The following is a 20,396-nucleotide window of genomic DNA, read 5'->3' on the forward strand; positions in this document are numbered from 1 at the left end:
AGAGAGAGAGAGATAGTGTGTGAGAGGGAGAGAGAGAGAGAGAGAGAGAGAGAGAGAGTGTGTGTGTGTGTGTGTGAGAGAGAGAGAGAGAGAGAGAGAGAGAGAGAGAGAGAGATAGTGAGTGTGTGTGTGTGTGTGTGTGTGTGTGTGTGTGAGAGAGAGAGAGAGAGAGAGAGAGAGAGAGAGAGAGAGAGAGAGAGAGAGAGAGAGAGAGAGAGAGAGAGAGTGTGTGTGTGTGTTTGATGCAGGAGCGGTCGAGAGACTGTAGGCGGACCGTCAGTGAGTGTGTGAGTGTGTTCGGGACAGGAGACTGACTGCCACACACACTCCACACACCCGACTGAAGCAGAGAGTCACGGTAAGTGCTGAGGAAGGATGACTGCACTCATTATATAACCGCATAAAAGCGATGAAAACCAGTAATATACTGTACGTGTTGATCCATTTGGAACGCGAATGTATTGTTTATATTGTTATCGATATTTTTAGCTTATGTAAGGAAATTATAGAAAATCAATGTGTAGGCTATATCTATCTATATCTATATAGAAGCATTTCAAAGAAGAAAAAAAAAAAATCCACAATCGAAGTCAACATAAAATAGCTTTTAATGCATTCGATTGTTTTCCATGTAAAGTGATATTATTGTCCCTATAGTTTGTCTGTGATGCATCGAATGCACATGCCCCACTGTACATCAGGCACATCGTTTGCTATATCAGACCGATATACTGTCATATATGCAATTTTAAAAATCGGGAAACGGAAGAAATGCGATGCTAGATAAAATATTGAGAGTAAATATGAGTAAAAAACAACAACAACATGGCTAATAGAGAAATCTAGCAATGATGCGAGTGAGCTCGTTGATACATTTGTCAGAGTTAGTGTCTAATCATTTAATTAGCTAACAATTAAGTTCGTCTTTACTTCCTCCAGAGCGAGATGGACAGTGACGTGTAAAGGCTGGTTTGACTGGAGCTCGTCGGAGATCCACCAGTGACGCCCAGTGACTCCCAGTGACTGACTAAACCAGGATGAGGGGAGGATATCTCTGTGAATGAATGGCGCCTTTCATCGGAATCTGAACATCATCAGGCATGCGGACCGCAGAGGATCAACGCGCCTGAAGCCGAAGCCACCGCGAGCGTTCCCGACGCGCCGCGCCATGGGGATTCGACACTTTCTGCTGCTGCTCATTTATCTGGACCCGCTCAACGTGTTCTGCACCCTGACTGCCAAACGAGCCAAACCTGCGCCCAAAAGAACGCAGAAACCGAAGGAACTGAACGGAACCACCGTCGCGACGCCCGCGTCCACGCAGCGCGTCACCCAGGCGCGCGCGCACGAGACCTGCCTCGGGTACTACGACGTGAGCGGCCAGTTAGACGTCGAGTTCGAGTGCAATAACACCGATCACCGGTACTGTTGCGGGTCCTGCTACCTGCGCTTCTGCTGCCAGTTTAAAGGCAACCGGTTAGACCAGAGAACATGCAAGAACTACCACAAGCCCGACTGGGTGAAAACTGTGCCCCCTTCACCTTCTCCAACAGGTGATACTTACGACCCCAGCATGGACCAAACCAACACCGCGGTCTACATCACCTGTGGGGTCATCGCTTTTATTATAGTCCTTGGGGTTTCCACTAAAGTCGCATATGACAAAGCAACCCAACCTCCTCAGGAAATGAACATTCACAGGTGAGCAGCGCACCTTCAGTCTCATACTAAAGAAACTTTAAAACTAGTTCTCTGACATCTTAAAGATGCTCATGTTCTGGATAGAAGAGATCTGGCCATCTGCAGTCTCTCTGCTGGTCCTCCATATAGAGCATCACACACTCGTACAGGGCTGTGTGTGTGTGTGAGCAAAATTGCAATAGGAGTTGTGATATGCACCAGTCGCTCTAGAGCCGAGCAAAGCCTTCGTTTAGTGTTTGAGTGAGAGGGTTTAGGGTTCATAGCAGACGCTTCAGGAGTGTGTGTCCACAGCATCATCGAGGAGGGCTTCAGAACATTTTTGCATTTATTAGATGTGAATGTAAAATAAATGTCATAATGTCTATTATCTCACATCTGTTTTTTTGGTCCTTTTGTTGCATTGCTGCAGAACCACCTTTATTTTTGAGAGTGTAGAATAATGTGATAATATAATGCAGAATTGCAGCGTTTCTTCCTTCATCACATGTGAATGGCTGGGTGGAACGCAGAGCTTTCGATTCACATTACATGGTCACAGGTGAACGTAAAAAATGTTATTTAGTCGGATGTCTTGCTCTTGCTTTGAAAAGGATATCTGCTAAAAACTGGCCTGTATTATATAGTCTACACTGGAGCGCACAAATAAACAAGCAAACAAACAGAAAATGTATGTAATATGAAAGTGTGCTGTTGACTCCTCTGTCAGCTCAGCCACTGCAGGGAAATTAATGCACAAATAATTGAATTTCTCAGGTAACGGTAAACATGAACAGAGCGAACTGTGACTTTCTAAACGCAGTGAGTTCAGATCCTCTGGGCTTCCAGTATTTCCAGGTGCAAGACTGAGACGAGGCTCACTGATGATTAACACTTATTTATACACCTTTCTTTCTCTACAAATCCAGTCAGATTAGAGTAGAGTATCTGGAGGTGATCTTTCACCTGAACGCTGTTCGCTGATGTATTTCTCCGATTCTCCACAGAGCCCTTGCAGATATACTTAGACAACAAGGACCGATTCCTATATCTCAGTACGACTGTGAGAACTTTGCTGCGATGAACAGCTCCTCCAAAGACGACACGCCACAGCGAACGGGCTCCAAAAACCACTACACCCCCGTCCACAGCTCCAAATCCAATCACGGTGAGTGGCCTGATGCCAATCTAACATCTACGCCTGCTTCTCCAGGGTTGTGGTGTTTGGTCGCTTTAATGAAACACTTGACTGATTTACCTGAGCTCTGTTCCAAACGCTAGAGATCCTAACCATCACACAACCTCAAGTCAGCTTTATTTCTACAGTACAGATCGTCTCAGAGCAGCTTTACAGAGATAACAGGAAAATAATGCAACAAAGTTTGTGTCTAGAAGAAAATAGCGTCAGTCAAGCTTAATTAAGTTCAGTAATGGTTCATTTCTGTTGTTAAAAAGTTTAGTTTAGTTCAGTTCCCCAAGTGGACGATTTGGAACAATCTACATAATCATTAAAACACAGAGCATGAACAAATAACAATCTGTTTTAATTACACTGAACTGTTTTTAATAGATAGTTTTTAGCATGAAATTGTATTTTTTATTATTTGTAAAGCATTTCTCGTCTCATCCGCCATCTTGAAGTTTTTTTCTGTCTTGAATGGATGTACTCTGGGATTGCAGTCTGAGTATTTTGCCAAAGTGAGACATCAGAGTTGGCATCTTAACTAAACAAGCTAGGTTTGGAAGAGTGTTAGCATCTGCACCTCCTCTGATGCCTTAAAAGCCGTCTCTGTAGGACACTGGGTAGGCTTTGGACAAGCTTCAGTCACAGTTAATGTGAGCATGTGTATCAGGGGCTCGTGTTGGACTGCGTGTGTTTCAGACCGTGTGCCAGACGCCTCCTAGCAAGCAATAGCCGCCATTTCACCGTCTCGGTTCACTATAGACCCGATATAGTCCGGCTGTGAGGAACACACTTCTAGCCAAAATAACCTTGAATTTGGTTTCATGTTATTTTTGCCAAAATAACTTGTGTATTATATTCCATCATGTAAGCAAAGTAAACAGTGATTACTCAGTGTTTGGTTTAATTTCTTCACTCATTTCATTGCACTCATTAATTTCACTTCTTCACTCATTGTTATGTAATTGATGACTAGTGTATTCTTGGGCTCTGGGTTAGACGTCTATTACATTTTCACTGACCGCCCAAATTTTGCCTTGTTTTAGACATCTGGGCTGTGTTTGGACGGCTATTAGACATCTTTTAAACACAAAATCGCTTGCTGGGCTGTCAGTCAGATGGGTTATGTATCATGTTGATGTGTTCTTGTCATGTGATCCGCATGTTAACTCTGACTCCTCATGCCATATTTACATGGGAGTCCATTACGGATGAGCCGTTCGGATCCGCACCCTCTCTGCCGTGTTGGGATTGAAGGCCGTGCTGAATTTCATTATGTTCAAGGTCACGGAGGGACTTTGTTGGACGTTCTCATGAGTTATGATCACACAAATGGCAGCTTTGACTTAAGGGAGATAAATGTCACTCATATGGCAACAACCACAAACCGAAGGAGATTTATGTTGAACACCAATCTCTCCTGCAGATCTATAGCTCCTGAAACCCCTTATAAAGCACTTTACGGGAGATTTATACTGCATATTTTCCTTATCCTCATTACAAAGTGACCTTGAAGTGCAGGATGACGTAAGTAAGAGCACTTGACCCCTGACCTGGGATCAGGGTCGATATGGGTCATCAAACGCTCGAGATCTTCTGGCTCTTTTCTCCATTCATCAGCTGTTGCAATATGAGTTTGACAGCATTTGTGGCATGATGATGATGATGATGATGATGACGACCACAAAAGCAAAAAATAATGTTTGGTTACAGTGAGGCCAATTTTGGAGGATTTAAACACAAAAATGTGATGCTTATAATTATAAAACAGCACTTGCATCTTTCTTCTGTTAAAGAGTGTGTATTATTTGAGCTGTAAAGTTGTTCTCATCAGTTTCATGGTCGTTTTGGGGTTTTAGTCGTTATGTTGTCATGGCAGTGAAGGTATAATTGGAATTATCTGTTACACAAGGATAATAAGCTTTTTCTTTTTCACCCACACTCAGGCAGCAGGTCTTCTGTTTATGTGTTGTGGCTATACTAATGAAGCTATACTAACCCTAACCCTAACCCTAACCCATGCACTTCTATCATAAGTGGCTCAGTGGAAGACAAATTTGTGCTTTTTCAGAATTATTCTTTGTTTTTACTCTAAATTCCTTTTGTGGTAATCAGCATTATTCCAGAAGTTGGAATACTGCAGAATCCCGGTCCCGGGTCGATGTTAAGGGCCAGTGTTTTTCTCAGAGATCGGGCCGGTCCCGGGTCGATGTTAAGGGCCAGTGTTTTCCTCAGTGAGCGAGCCGGTCCCGGGTCGATGTTAAGGGCCAGTGTTTTCCTCAGAGATCGGGCCGGTCCCGGGTCGATGTTAAGGGCCAGTGTTTTCCTCAGAGATCGGGCCGGTCCCGGGTCGATGTTAAGGGCCAGTGTTTTCCTCAGTGAGTGGGCCGGTCCCGGTTCGATGTTAAGGGCCAGTGTTTTCCTCAGAGATCGGGCCGGTCCCGGGTCGATGTTAAGGTGCCAGTGTTTTCCTCAGTGAGCGGGCCGGTCCCGGGTCGATGTTAAGGGCCAGTGTTTGCCTCAGAGATCGGGCCAGTCCCGGGTCGATGTTAAGGGCCAGTGTTTGCCAGTGTTTTCCTCAGAGATCGGGCCGGTCCCGGGTCGATGTTAAGGGCCAGTGTTTTCCTCAGAGATCGGGCCGGTCCCGTTGTCGATGTTAAGGGCCAGTGTTTTCCTCAGAGATCGGGCCGGTCCCGGGTCGATGTTAAGGGCCAGTGTTTGCCAGTGTTTTCCTCAGAGATCGGGCCGGTCCCGTTGTCGATGTTAAGGGCCAGTGTTTTCCTCAGAGAACGGGCCGGTCCCGGGTCGATGTTAAGGGCCAGTGTTTTCCTCAGAGATCGGGCCGGTCCCGGGTCGATGTTAAGGGCCAGTGTTTTCCTCAGAGAACGGGCCGGTCCCGGGTCGATGTTAAGGGCCAGTGTTTGCCAGTGTTTTCCTCAGAGATCGGGCCGGTCCCGGGTCGATGTTAAGGGCCAGTGTTTGCCAGTGTTTTCCTCAGAGATCGGGCCGGTCCCGGGTCGATGTTAAGGGCCAGTGTTTGCCAGTGTTTTCCTCAGAGAACGGGCCGGTCCCGGGTCGATGTTAAGGGCCAGTGTTTGCCAGTGTTTTCCTCAGAGATCGGGCCGGTCCCGGGTCGATGTTAAGGGCCAGTGTTTGCCAGTGTTTTCCTCAGAGATCGGGCCGGTCCCGGGTCGATGTTAAGGGCCAGTGTTTTCCTCAGAGATCGGGCCGGTCCCGGGTCGATGTTAAGGGCTAGTGTTTTCCTCAGAGATCGGGCCGGTCCCAGGTCGATGTTAAGGGCCAGTGACGGCCTCCACACTAGCGTGTGTAATTGCAGTGCTGTGATCTGAATCAGCTCACAGAGAAAACGCATGTTCACACGCACTGATGCACAAGAGAGTTTACTGCAGGGAAAGACTTTGGCTCACAATGATGTTTACGACATGATCTTGGTTTTCACTGTCTGTGAATAATTAGAGTTTTTATGCTATGAAACACAACTGGACTCATACAGAATCGAATCATACAGAATATTGTTTTAAAATGGCAGCCGTGACGAAGTGTAAAAAATGCTTTGCTTATAGAGGGATTCACACTGAATCTCAAGTGACTAAAGAGTGATTTGACAGTGAAAACATGCATGCATAATATATTAGATTAGAAATATCCCTGAACAAATAATAACACAGCCTTTCACCCAACATAAGCGATGAAAGAAAGAAAGAAAGAAAGAAAGAAAGAAAGAAAGAAAGAAAGAAAGAACGAAGCGCAGTGAATGCGTTTCTGTAGGCGTTTGTGTGTATTTATTCAAATATTGCTTTAAGAGATCAGCATTGCATGCATAAAATTTGTCTGGCTTATTAAACTATAATGTAATTAGTTTAATTAAGATGTGGAGCGCCAATGGGCAATTCCATAATGATACAGCTCTACACATTTTTGAACTTATAGCCTCCTCATCGCTACACTTAGCAATTATTATCAAAGTTGGACGGACCATAAAGTGTGAGTGTGTTTCTCCCTGTGGTTTGCAAGGCCTCAGCATCATCCTCACACACAGACAGTGTTCCTCCTCGAACACACGCGGGTCAAAGCGCAGCTTCAAGGACTCTCGCTAATGGTTTCCGGCTCTGAAGCCATTTTCATTTAAACTGCATCTCAGATTCTCTGAGCACTTTTGGGGATTTCCTTAGGGGTGCAAAATAACTGCCTGTTAATTTCAGCTCCATAGTCAGTAACGGCAGCGCATAATGAATTCTCGGCAAGGCGGCTCACCTGAGCAAGAGATGCTCAGGGTTCTTGGGGTTTCGAGTGAGAGGATTTTATCGTGGCTTTATTGCGTTCTGCACCCCCTGCCTCATGTTGAGTAATTTGATTCAGAGGACTGTGTCAGATCTGACTCTTACCTCAGTGTTGTGTTCAGGGGTGTAGCACAACATCCCGGGCCCTATGCACAGGCAGTCCTGATGTTCCTCAGAACAAAAAATAGGATGTAATAATCTGGCCTCTGTACACGTGAATCTGGAGGCCTAGATGTTTCAGGGTAATAACTATGAACTATTAACTGTAATGCTTAGAGTAGCCTAATAATTTGTCATATGTGCATATGTCCACACACATTTCAAACCTCCTTTCCCAACATTCTCTAGTCTACTTTACTGTGGTTACTAAGTTTAATAAATCCCATTTAAGCCTACCGGCAACTATAGTTGCCACAGTGTATGGTTGTCATTTTCCTTTTGTTAGTATTTTTCTAGATGTTATCCATGTTTTATGTCTTAATGACATGCAAGCAAACAACTAAATAAAGGATTTCAAGAAAAAGAAAAAAATAGGTATTCACTTCCTTCCTGTCACATGAGGCTGTCAACGTCCTACCCCTACTTCCAGGAAGCATGGCGAAGGCTAACCCTCCCAAAGAAAGGTCATTGTCATGTTACTAGTAAGTATTTTTTTGTTGACATATATATATAGCTACATAATCATGAAGGTCTCTAGAATCATCCAAACAAAACAAATCTTACAAGAGATCTATAGTTTTTTGTTTACTTAGTCAAAAGTCCAAATGGCAACTATAGTTGCTGTCAGGATTATGTAAGTACATATCTCAGAGCAACAAAATAATTGTTTAGGTTTTTTTTAAACAAATGTAATTTTACTCAGTTTATTAATGTTTTTACTCCACATTTTGATATTTTTACTCCACAAAATGTATATCAATAAATTCAAATATATTTTTTAAAATAGGGTTTTGTCAAAATAAAAAATAAAACAGCTTTTTATGTAAAATTCATCTTATAAAAGACCCACATTTAAAAATTTCTTTCATGGGGATAACATGGATAATTTGACATGGTTTACTTTAGTGTAAGATTTTTTCCCCATATTTTGGAAAATGCAGTAAAAAAAAAAAATCACTTTAACCAGTAGATGGCTGCAGAGCTCTAAAAGTACTAAAAGTTTAAAACTAAAAAACATCTTTTCACAGGTTTTTCTAGTTGGATTCATATCTACATATTATGAAATCACAATCATAACAATAAAAGTTACTTTTTGTCAAAGATTAGCCGTTTTTATACTGAAAAAAATCTGTTTTTATTAATTATAAAAAAAAATCATAATTGCCAATTATTGCTAATTTTAGATATTGTAGATTATAAATGTATAAAATTAAACATGTTTCAAATTAGGCTATTATAATGGTGTGTTGTATGCAAACAGGATTGTTAGTGTACAGTTTATTTAGTTAACCTTTACCTCAGATTACATGTATAACCAAATTATCATCTGAAAGTGTATGTTCTGCTCTTTCAGTGGCTGTCTCAGTTCATGTTTAGCACTAACGATCGTGGAGATATTCAAGCAGTTTAGCACTATAGATTTCGTGTTCTAGTTTGTTCTCACCTTTCTTTGAAAAGAAGTCAGTTACCAATTGTTTCCCCTCATTTTGTTTTCTTTTCTTCTCCTGTCTTTCCTTTCTTTTTTGTTGGCCTGATGTGGTTTTCTTTGAGAAAGACATTTCTACAGCAGACGTTGGCGCTCCACCAGATGCTCAACTAACTAACATACACAAAATGCGTGCAGATGGACTAAACCATTTGGCACAATAGCAAGGGGTGGGACTGTGAGACCTTAGATAGTCTTTACTTTTTGTATACAAAATGTAGTCAGTCAATCAACCAAGTTATTCAGCCAATACACTAACTTTACATTTCATCTGACATTCATTATGAAATTTAATTATGAAATGAAAATAAAAAATATATTCCAGACTTTTCAAAGGCCCTCTCTCCCCTTGGGGCGCTGGTAATCAGCACTGGTTTTGCCCCGAGGCCGACGCTCCTGGTTGTGTTGTTGTTTTCTGTTTGTCCAACTGTTCCTAGTGATCCGAAGCAAAAGCGTCTTTGAATATGCTGGCTCTCAGTGTGAGAATCTGACAGACTCTGTAAACAACATTTTAACTCGGTGTTTCCTACAGCTCAACCTTTTGATGCTTCAGCCTTGTTCTTCCTGTTGTGCCTCTCGTTTAGCTATGAAAAGCACATCTTATTGACTTTAAATAGTGGTGGATTTATTGGCTAGATTAATGAATGGGGTCATGACATGAGAAATCAAATTTGCTTTGATCTTTTGACATATACTGTACGAGGACTTTGTACCATTAAATATCCTGCAAGTTTCAGAGCTTAAAGGAATAGTTCTTCAAAATGAGAATTCTGTCATCATTTACTCTCCCTGAAGTTGTCTCAAACATTTAATAGTTTCTTTCTTCTGCTGAACACAAAAGAAGATATTTTTCAGAATATCGATAACCAAACAGTTGAGGATTTATTTCCTACTATGGAAGTCAATGGGGTCCAACCACTGTCTGGTTACCGACGTTCTTCAACATATCTTCTTTTGTGTTCAGCAGAAGAAAGAAACTCGTAAAGGTTTGAAACAACTTTAGGGAGAGTAAATGATGACAGAATTTTCATTTTGAAGAACTATTCCTTTAAAACATCCTCCTCATTATAAACAAAGCATTTATTTAAACGAAAGCTCCAAAAACAGCTGGTTTTGATATTGGCTGATCTGCGACTTCACACTGGCAAATACATTTGCATATTCCCGCCTCCAGAGCAAGACGTCAACCAATAGTTGTACATCATCGCCCCATAGGCCCCCCCACTGGCGTTCAGTCACTTGACGGCTGGCATTGCGTTTGAGTCCCTGCACAGAGTCCAGTGTCGGGAACAAGAGGATGGTTTAATGGCGTCCCGGATCGTGTCGGAGGATTATATGTTTGTTCTGAGCGTTTGACTGAGGCACAGAGTAATGACGAGTTCACATAGAAACGTTTGCTGACAGATGAAGATCTACTGTAACAAACCATCAGTAAAGGACTTCAGAATCCTTCGTCTGTAAATTACGCTTTTGTGAGGATAATGTTTTCTAAACACTCGCTCGTGTGTAATAGTGAGTGGCCGTTCATAGTGTTTCCTATGCAGTGACATTAGCCAATCATAACAGTGGGCATTTACCAGTCACACACAACCTTCTGACTCATGATTGATAGTCTGGACTCTTTTATCAAGTAAAAGTATTTTAGTATAATTGTATAATTGTACTAACGTCCTTCAGTAGTAGTATCCTTTATTGTCACTTAGTAACAAGTACCAGCGAAATTAGCTTGAGCTTCACGTGTCTTTCTTCTGTCAGATCTGACCTGGTTTTATAAAGTAAACACAAGAATAACTTTCATATTGTTAGATATATATTTAAACTGGACTGAAGTGACTGAGGTTTACTTGATTATCATACATCATTCTTTAGAAAAATTATGAGCATCATTATTGGCAGATAAAGAGTGACGAATGATATTTATATGCATTTTATGTCAGTATCTGCTTTACTGTTATAAAGATCTCATTGATTTACATGACAAGCATCAGAATATATATAAATATCAGCATCTGCACCAAACTGCATATTTCTGCTCAGTTTGATCCTGTTTTTTCCTCTTTATTCTCACTATATCAGACTATGAGCCATAAAAGCCTGATGGATCAAATATGATACTTAACATAAGACACAATTTTTAAAAATATTTTGTCTAAAGTTTAAATGAAACTGTTCCATTTAAACTTGCATTTGCAACAGTGTACAATAGCATTGTAATGTCCATTTTTAAAGCATCTTCTTTTGTGTTCCACAGAAGAAAGAGAAGTGCATACAGGTTTGAAACAACATAATGGTGAATACATCATTTATGTCAGAATACTCATTTTTGGGTGGACATTGTGAACAGTCTTGGGAATGAAGAGCATTTGAAAGCCCAGAAACACACAGATATGATGCTCATGTTAGAAACACACAGATATGATGCTCATGTTAGAAACACACAGATATGATGCTCATGTTGGAGTGAACGCTGCACTAAAGCCCAGAAACACACAGATATGATGCTCATGTTAGAAACACACAGATATGATGCTCATGTTAGAAACACACAGATATGATGCTCATGTTAGAAACACACAGATATGATGCTCATGTTAGAGTGAACGCTGCACTAAAGCCCAGATGGTGCTCAAGGTTAGGGTTATGCTGCTATTTCATTGATAATTAGAACGTCAGGAATTAATATAAGACCTCGGACAGTGCCAGCATCTAATATTCTGTTGTGTGGACAAGGTGACTTTACCTATGAATTATGGAAAGTCATAAGTCTTGAAATGCACTGGGGATTTGTCCTGTTCTGCTTCTGACAGTTGTTTACTCTGGAAGAACTGCAGTGATCTTCTACATGTGATGATGATCTTCTACATGTGATGATGATGATCTTCTACATATGATGATCTTCTACATGTGATGATGATCCTCTACATGTGATGATGATCTTCTACATATGATGATCTTATACATGTGACGATGATGATCTTACACATGTGATGATGATGATCTTCTACCTGTGATGATGATCTTCTACATATGATGATCTTCTACATGTGATGATGATCTTCTACATATGATGATCTTCTACATGTGATGATCTTACACATGTGACGATGATGATCTTATACATGTGATGATGATGATCTTCTACATATGATGATCTTCTACATGTGATGATGATCTTCTACATGTGATGATGATGATCTTCTACATGTCGTTCACAGGAGCTCATTACTTGAAGGAGAGCACTCGAGGAGGCGGACACGACCTGCACAACTTCATCTCCTCTGGCTTTGTGACGCTGGGCCGAAGTCACGCTAAAGGTAACGTGATTCATTATCGCTGCTTAATGACTGGAAACATTTGTCCATAACAAACGATTGATCTGAAATCCTGTGATCCGGTTCTTGAAGCTCTTCTGTCTGTTTAGTCTTATGCTGAAATATGCAGATCTATGAGGTAATGAAAGCCCGGAAGTGAAATACACGTGTGTCGGGAGTCGCTTTGGCAGCTTGGTTTCAATAAAAGATTAACAAGAAAGTTTCAATTTCTGAAACTTACAGTATGTTTATAGTACACTGGCCTCTTACATGTCAGTTTCTGAGTTCTCAACCCTTTAATGTTGATAGTTTGTTAGTTTGTGTCACCGAAGGTTGTTCCCAAAGAAGCCAAAGCTTGAGTTTTACATGTACAAGAAACGAACGGAGCCACAGAGATTTCCACACGCTGCTCCAAGCTTTCAGAGTCCACTCCACTGTTCCACAATCCCGTTCCAGCTCTTCACACGGCTCTTCCCAGAGTTCACAACAAACCTGTTTTATTTTCTTTCTTTTTTTTTTATGAGATGTGCAAATTTTGCAACCCTGTTATCCAAATTTGGGAGATGATTAAATGCACATTTAAACCCTAAATATTTATATTTTTCTAGCATTAACTTTAATAAACATGAATATTACATTTCATTTGATTATCATTTCAATAGAAATGATAACTTATAAACACAGACACTGTATCAAGTGGATTTGAGACAGTAAATAGTAAAACCTCCCAGTGGTCAATGTCCGCTCGCTCATACAGATTCAAAATAAACGTATAAATAAAATAAAATTCTCTTAAAATACTTTTTATTCAGAAACCTTCAACATTTCTTCTCACATTATCAGTTTATTCGCTATAGTTTAGAAAATGGTAATAAAATATGAGCAGAACTCAGTTGATATTTGACTGGTTTTGTCCATCCTTCTGTTAGACTGTCTCACACATGAATTATGTTGAATATCTGTCAGCTGTTAAATTTAACTACACAATTAGATAATACCAGTTTAGCTCAACCAATCACCAAGGAATGCTTCATTTTGTTCAGTCTGTGTGTAAAAAGAGCATTAGCAATTAAAAAGAAAACACACTTCAGCAAAACATGATCAGCTCAAAGTGTCCCAATCATTTCTGGTCCCAAATGTTTATAAATGTCACTGGTAGTCTCTGTATGAAGAGTTTTTGGGTATAATATGTCACAGTTTACTTTATTTTGCTCTCCTCACTTACAGAAATGAGCTATAGTGTCCTGATCACACTAGTGAACAATATAAAAAATGATATCTGGTGTGTGAATAATGTCTGGTTGGACTGTATGTTATTTGAAAGATTTCTAGTGAAAAACTAGACGTTTGAAGGGTGTGTGTATCATCATCATCTCCACATCTCCACATCTGCAGTGTAACATGAGTAATGTGAATGTTCTGAGAGAGAGTGGAAGGTTTGCACCCGCCGCCTGATTTCTAACACGTACATGGAAACATCGAGCTTCGTCTAATAGCCTTCGGTAAGGTGCCTTTCTTCATCCCACTCGCGTACAAGCCTTCCACATGTGTCAGTTCTCACTGGTTATTAATATTCATGCGCTCTCTGCTGACTCAGACTGGGAACAATGAATCTACTCTGTGTGCAAAAGAATTGCTCATGAAAACCTGACAATATTAATGGCGTTTCTGGAAGTCCTTTAAAGGGCGAGGAGACGCGGTGAGGAATGACGTGTGTGTTATAGCCGTGATGAGTGTGTCGTGGGTCAGGAACACACTACAGCTCTTAAACAGGGGAACTCGTACCAGAATAACCATGAGAGGAAAGACAATCTCCATTAGGACTGCAATTTCATTTCCTCAGTACAAAGCACTGACCTAAAATCCATTTATTTCCTGCGACCTGCCGGAGACGTGTGTGTGTGTTTGGGTTATGTGTCTTTAGTGCCCTTTTCACAATGGACTATTCAGCATCTCGTGGCGGCGGTGGAGGGACGGCTATTTTTGTTGGTCATAAAACATGAGAGAAAGGATCTGGACGCTGCAAGGCGAATGAATGCTTTCCAGACTGATGCGTTTCAACATGACAAAAACACCCTTCGCTTCTCAGCCGGCTGTGAATATCTGCAGATCTACAGCCGGGTCACAATGCTCTGTATTATATACAGTCAAACCAGACATTATTCAGACACCAGATATCATTTTTTATATTTTTTCACTAGTGTGATCAGGACACTATAGCTCATTTATGTAAGAGGAGAGCAGAATAAAGTAAACTGTGACATATTATACCCAAAAACTCTTCATACACTTTGACCTGATCATGTTTTCTGAAGTGTTTTTTATTTAATTGCTAATGCGACCTTTTTGGTATTATCTAATTGTGTAGTTAAATTTAACAGCTGACAGATATTCAACATAATTCATGTGTGAGACAGTCTAACAGAAGGACGGACAAAACCAGTCAAATATCAACTGAGTTCTGCTCATATTTTATTACCATTTTCTAAACTATAGTGAATAACCTGTGATCATGTGAGAGATGTTGAAGGTGTCTGAATACATGTTGGTTTGACTGTATATTGTAAGTGGAGTAATAAATCTGTGTTTAGATTTGACTGTAAGTCCACTGATGACAATGATCACGTTTGATTCATTCCAGTGAAACCAGTGTTTGCGAACACATCTCTCCTCCTGATAATGATGACTGAGATGTTTCTCTCTCAGTGTGTGTGTGTGTGTCAGTGTGTGTGTCAGTGTGTGTGTGTGTGTGTGTGTGTGTGTGTCGGACTCTCTCAGTGTGTGTGTGTGTGTGTGTCAGTGTGTGTGTGTGTGTGTGTGTGTGTGTGTGTGTGTGTGTGTGTGTGTGTGTGTGTGTGTGTGTGTGTGTGTGTGTGTCAGTGTGTGTGTGTCAGTGTGTGTGTGTCAGTGTGTGTGTGTGTGTGTGTGTGTGTGTCAGTGTGTGTGTGTGTGTGTGTCAGTGTGTGTGTGTCAGTGTGTGTGTGTGTGTGTGTGTGTGTGTGTGTGTGTGTGTGTGTGTGTGTGTGTGTCAGTGTGTGTGTGTGTGTGTGTCAGTGTGTGTGTGTCAGTGTGTGTGTGTGTGTGTGTGTGTGTGTGTGTGTGTGTGTGTGTCAGTGTGTGTGTGTCAGTGTGTGTGTGTGTGTGTGTGTCAGTGTGTGTGTGTCAGTGTGTGTGTGTGTGTGTGTGTGTGTGTGTGTGTGTGTGTGTGTGTGTGTGTGTCAGTGTGTGTGTGTGTCAGTGTGTGTGTGTGTGTCAGTGTGTGTGTGTGTGTGTGTGTGTGTGTGTCAGTGTGTGTGTGTGTGTGTGTGTGTCAGTGTGTGTGTGTCAGTGTGTGTGTGTCAGTGTGTGTGTGTGTGTGTGTCAGTGTGTGTGTGTGTGTCGGACTCTCTCAGTGTGTGTGTCAGATGGCCGCTCTCTCCGTAACTAAAGCCGACGTGTCGTGGAATGTTTTCCTGCTGGATGAATCGCTGTGTTTCTGTCGGTCTTGTCGTCTGGTTGTTGCCATGCCACTGGTCTCTTCATCCTCACCTCTTCTGCCCGGCGCTCCAGAATAGCCCAGGCTCTGAGATTCACCATGGTGATTAAGGGTCGTTGAGGAGGCCGACTCTCGTGCGCGGGCAGACCGGCGAGTGATCGTCATAAAGAGCTCTGTGAGTGTGTGTCGCTCTCTGATGGTGAACACGCTTCACATGTGGATGATCAAGACAACAAACTCCTCGGCCAAAGGTTCAGTCGTGTGTGTGTGTGTGTGTGTGTGTGTGTGTGTGTGTGTGTGTGTGTCATCACGTCATGTTTATTAAAGCTCTTCATGCCTTTAGTTCTGAGTCTGAGTCGGTCGAGGAAGAGTTCAAACTTCTTCGATCAGAATATGATTGTCTTTTGCATGCAGGGTTAGAGTTCGTACAAGGAGCTTAGAGGTGAATTTGACTTTTTGAAATGTAAGTCTTGGAAAACCCTTAAAAACACCCATATTTCTGAAAAGGTGCTTGAATTATTTGAAGAAAATTGGCTATATTACAAAACAGTGTTTAATTGTATTGATAAAACCATCTTCATACACTCATCTGATGTTGATATAGAGTCAGAGCGTGATATTGCTCATATAATTATTCTAGTATATTATACAGCTTTCATTCTTCAGGTCAATATATATATATATATATATATATATACATTCAAGGGAGAAAAAATCAGTTAGACTAAGGAAAGCGATATCTTTGTCATAGTATGCTTTTAATAGTTAAAGTTACCGCAGTCACTGCATCTGCTGCACTTTATTTGTGCCATTTTATTTTATTAGTTTTTATTGATCTATTTACCTTTTTTATAATTTGAAAGATAATAAAGATAATGTTTGATAAGTGAGATCTCTGATTGTTGTCCTTGAAAACCAAAAAAGTATTCATTTTCATTTTCCAATATCTGTCCGATCCCGAAGGAATAGTTTACCACAATCATTATTTGCATTTTGCACATTCATTTTCAAAACTCATATCCAGTTTTTTTTCTGTGGAACACAAAAGGAGAAGTTGCTTTTTGACATCGGTCAAGAATTACAGATCTGTTGTAGATCTGTGTGATCACTGTGTTTTAGAAACAGTCATTATTCAGTGAGAAGACCTGGGGTTTCATTTATAAAACTGTGCGTAGGATCCTTACTAAAAGTGAACGTGCGCCGAAAGCCAAAAATAAACCCGTGTGTACGCCAGAACCTGCGCAGAATTCACTTTATAAACCCCAGTTAGCGGAAGATGCGTCTCCACCCCGAAATATGGAGCTTACAACGCCTCGTTTTACTATAGAGCTGGTAAGTCCCGCCCCTTCCACTAACCTCACTGGACCTCTAGGTTGAAAAAACGTCAATGCAAGTGAATGGGAGAAAATAATTATTTTCTGGTCCCGTTTGAATTGTGCCATGAATGTTAACATATGTTGTCTATTAATTTTTTATATAATTTTTCATGTGACGAGTTTGACAGTATATGGTATGATTCTTCGGTTAGCAGTTGTGGAAAAGACATAACGAGAAAGACTACATGTCGCCAATGTGACGTCACCCCATAAAGTTGACTTACCCGTTGTTTTCGCCAACCTCAACGATTTTGTCCTCTCCCTGAAAGAAGGCGGTGAAGTGCACCAAAGACACAGCCGTGTTTAGCGGGATCCGTGAGCTAGTGTCCGTGGGCGAGTGGTGGTGACGTTTCAAACGCGTCGAAAGCAGTGAAGAGTTGTAGTCCACAAAGTGCTCTCACACAAAGTCTAACCGTATCAAACTTCTACCCGCTAAGTTGTAGCATTCTTTACACCAAAAATTATACTAAAAATTCACAGACATCATATGTTCACATTCATGGCAAAATTCAAACGGGACCAGAAAATAATTATTTTCTCCCATTCACTTGCATTGACGGTTTTTCAACCTAGAGGTCCAGTGGGGTTAGCGGAAGGGGCGGGACTTACCAGCTCTATGCAGATCCTCATCTGCATATCATTTGCATATGATTATTCATCCACGTGATAACGTTTAACGTACAAGACACATTACATTAATAAAAATCATGTAGTTGCCTATCCTTGCCAATTGTTTTTGAATACATAAATCAAATAGTGTAAAATACATTTCAAAGAAAGTTTTTCTCAATCTTTTCCACTGGCCGAATTGTATTTTTAATTGATTTGTATTTTTAATGGAAACAGACGGATAGGCCTTGGGCATTATTTGCACGAAACTATTTTCTCAGACAATCTGGTATTATCATGATAAGCAATTCTCTCTGTGGTTAAAACATTAAAACATTAAAACACGTACAGCACGCCACAGGAGAAGTGTTCACAAGCATCGCATCCACAACTAATATTTCTATTGATTGAATATAAAAAATGTTGTAACTTCTCAGTAATGATTTCATGTTTAAGTGTTTAACTCCATTAATTTGAATGGCATAATATTTAATCTAAATGTTTATATTAGAAGTAAAACATAGTTTAAATCATTATTTTATTTATTTAAACTGTTATATGCGTCAGTTCCACTAAACGGCCCGATGCGCTCGCTGACGCGGACATTTAAGAAGGGATGGATATTTGCTTCCAGTGACAGGCTTGGGGAGTGAAATTATATTTGTATTATCTTTCTGTATATGTTTAAATTTCTTTAGATTTTCTGTCTAAAAGTGACCAAAAAGACATATAACTCCAGCTCACCATCGGTGTCGCCAAACTGCTCCATCTCCAGAACGCTCGTACGCATGGCTCAGAGTTTGTTTGCAGGTGCGCACATTTTCCCGTCAAGTTTGTTTTTATAAATCACAACTTATGCGTCGGAAGTGGCGTCCGCCTCTGTCAGGGCCTGTGTGTGCAATGAGGCCCCAGATCTGTGAGTCAGTGAGTCAGTGAGCCGAACTAGGGAATCAAATCAGTGAATGAATCATTCTTTCAGTGAGTCAGTTGATTTGATTCTCAAATTGGATTTCACAAATCAGTAACTCAAAGATTCATTCCCGATGTTTCTCGCGTTCACAAGATTTCCTGTGAACTATGACTTATATTTATATAGAGCACATGCTGCTTTATTACTTGTTTTTAACAGACGTGGTTACTACTGTGTACCTGTGTAAAGACAGTGAGTAAAAATATGATCAAATTATTATTGATCTCCTGCACTGACAGCATTATATGAGAACTGAACTGAGCTGGACAAAGACATCACGGTTTCTCCAGAGCGGATATATATAAATGAAGTAAATTAATAACTTTTTTACGACAGAAATGAAGCATCACTGAACTTACTTAAGCCGGACTGACGCTATTTTCTGCATTATTTTCCTGTTATCTCTGTAAAGCTGCTCTGAAACACTCTGTGTTGTAAAAAGCGCTATAGAAATAAAGGAGACTTGACTTGACAATCAAAGCAGAACTAATAATTATTCATATCCGTATGTATCCCAAAGTCACCGTCCATTCACACGGCTGGTTCGTGGACAGGGACAGATATGATGGGTTTTCAAGGCTCTGACCTTTGGTTCTGCTCGGCTTGAATATAGAGCAGTTCCCCGAAGAGATGGAGACAGTTCTTTCACACAAACGTGTTGATATGCTCGTCCTCATGTCTTCTTTCAGTACAGCTCCGTGAGCGGGGAAGAGAATCTGACCCAGAGCTTTGGGAATTCAACAATCGTTCTGTCGGTCTCACCCTGTTGTGTCCTGTCTTCAGCACACTATCTTTCAGTTCAAACGGTGCAAACATGACTAAGGTAAACCACCTCCGTGAAGTTGGCACCCCATAAAACGAAATAATTTCCAAAACTATGCCATTCGTTTGTGCTGATTTGTGCCGCAAAAACGAACGTTTGTGCTGGTTTGGTGTTTGAGATATTGAACATTATTTTTTGGGTTGTGTGACGTCACTCTCCACCCCATGTCCTTCAAATCGCTCCAAACCGGAGTCATTCGTTTGTGCTCGGTTTGTGTCGGTTTGTGCCGTTAAAACAAACACTGTATCTGTTTTCCTTTCGCAGATATAACAAATTTAATCCGGGGCAGTGACGTCACTCTCCACCCCACCTCATCTAAATCGCACTAAACCAGTGTCATTCATTTGTGCTCGATTTGTGCCGTTGAAAGAAACATTGCAACTACGATCCCCTCTTAAACATTAAAAAAGAAACTTTTTAAGTACAATTACATAACTGTCCACCCCATATGGTCCAAATCGTTGCAAAACTGTGCCGCTCGTTTGTGCTCGATTTGTGCCGGTTTGTGCCGTTACGATGAACATTGTATCTTTTCCCCCTCCTTAGAAATAACACATTGGATTCGTGACAGTGATGTCACTCTCCACCCCATACCGTCCAAATCGCCCCAAACCGGTGCTTTTTGTTTGTGCTCGATTTGTGCTGGTTTGTGCCGTAGAAAGAACCATCATAAATGATTCCATTCTTTAGACATCACAAAATCTTTAGTGACGTCACGCAAGCAAGCCGCGCTCTCCATCCATCTCGTCTACAAACCTGTCCGGTTCGTTTGTGCTCGCACAGGGCCGCAGCTGTCAGTGTTCTTTTCTGTAGATATGGGAATGTTTTATTTTAGATTTGTGCTATTGACATTTGGTCTTTATATAATCACCAATGCACTATGATATGTGATGTAGGCCTACTGTCACTACTCTGGCTGTAAGCTATGTGTGACTGATGCTTAATTTTGTATTAAAATAAAATAAAATAAAATAACCAATAAAAAAAAATTATTTAAAAAATTGTGGAGTGTCTTTTTCTGAATAC

The 20,396-nt window shown here is 40.9% G+C and overlaps 1 protein-coding gene across 8 annotated transcripts in view; it reads left to right on the forward strand.

The window, feature by feature from the left end:
- Nucleotides 1-257: 257 nt before the first annotated feature.
- The window catches only part of LOC309485314 (shisa family member 6), a 71,964-nt gene continuing 51,825 nt past the window's right edge, over nucleotides 258-20,396 (forward strand). For 6 of the 8 annotated variants that reach the window (XM_082152120.1, XM_082152121.1, XM_082152124.1 and 3 more), the window contains exons 1-4: nucleotides 258-358; nucleotides 940-1,701; nucleotides 2,685-2,845; nucleotides 12,022-12,120. In XM_082152120.1, coding sequence (XP_082008246.1) covers nucleotides 1,061-1,701; nucleotides 2,685-2,845; nucleotides 12,022-12,120 — 901 coding nt within the window. In that variant the 5' untranslated portion in view covers nucleotides 258-358; nucleotides 940-1,060. The remainder of the gene's footprint in view (nucleotides 359-939; nucleotides 1,702-2,684; nucleotides 2,846-12,021; nucleotides 12,121-20,396) is intronic. The other 2 variants (XM_082152125.1, XM_082152126.1) reach the window with 1 other exon arrangement.

The sequence above is a fragment of the Leuciscus leuciscus genome, assembly GCF_965113295.1.
Source record: "Leuciscus leuciscus genome assembly, chromosome: 21".
Classification (NCBI taxonomy): domain Eukaryota; kingdom Metazoa; phylum Chordata; class Actinopteri; order Cypriniformes; family Leuciscidae; genus Leuciscus; species Leuciscus leuciscus.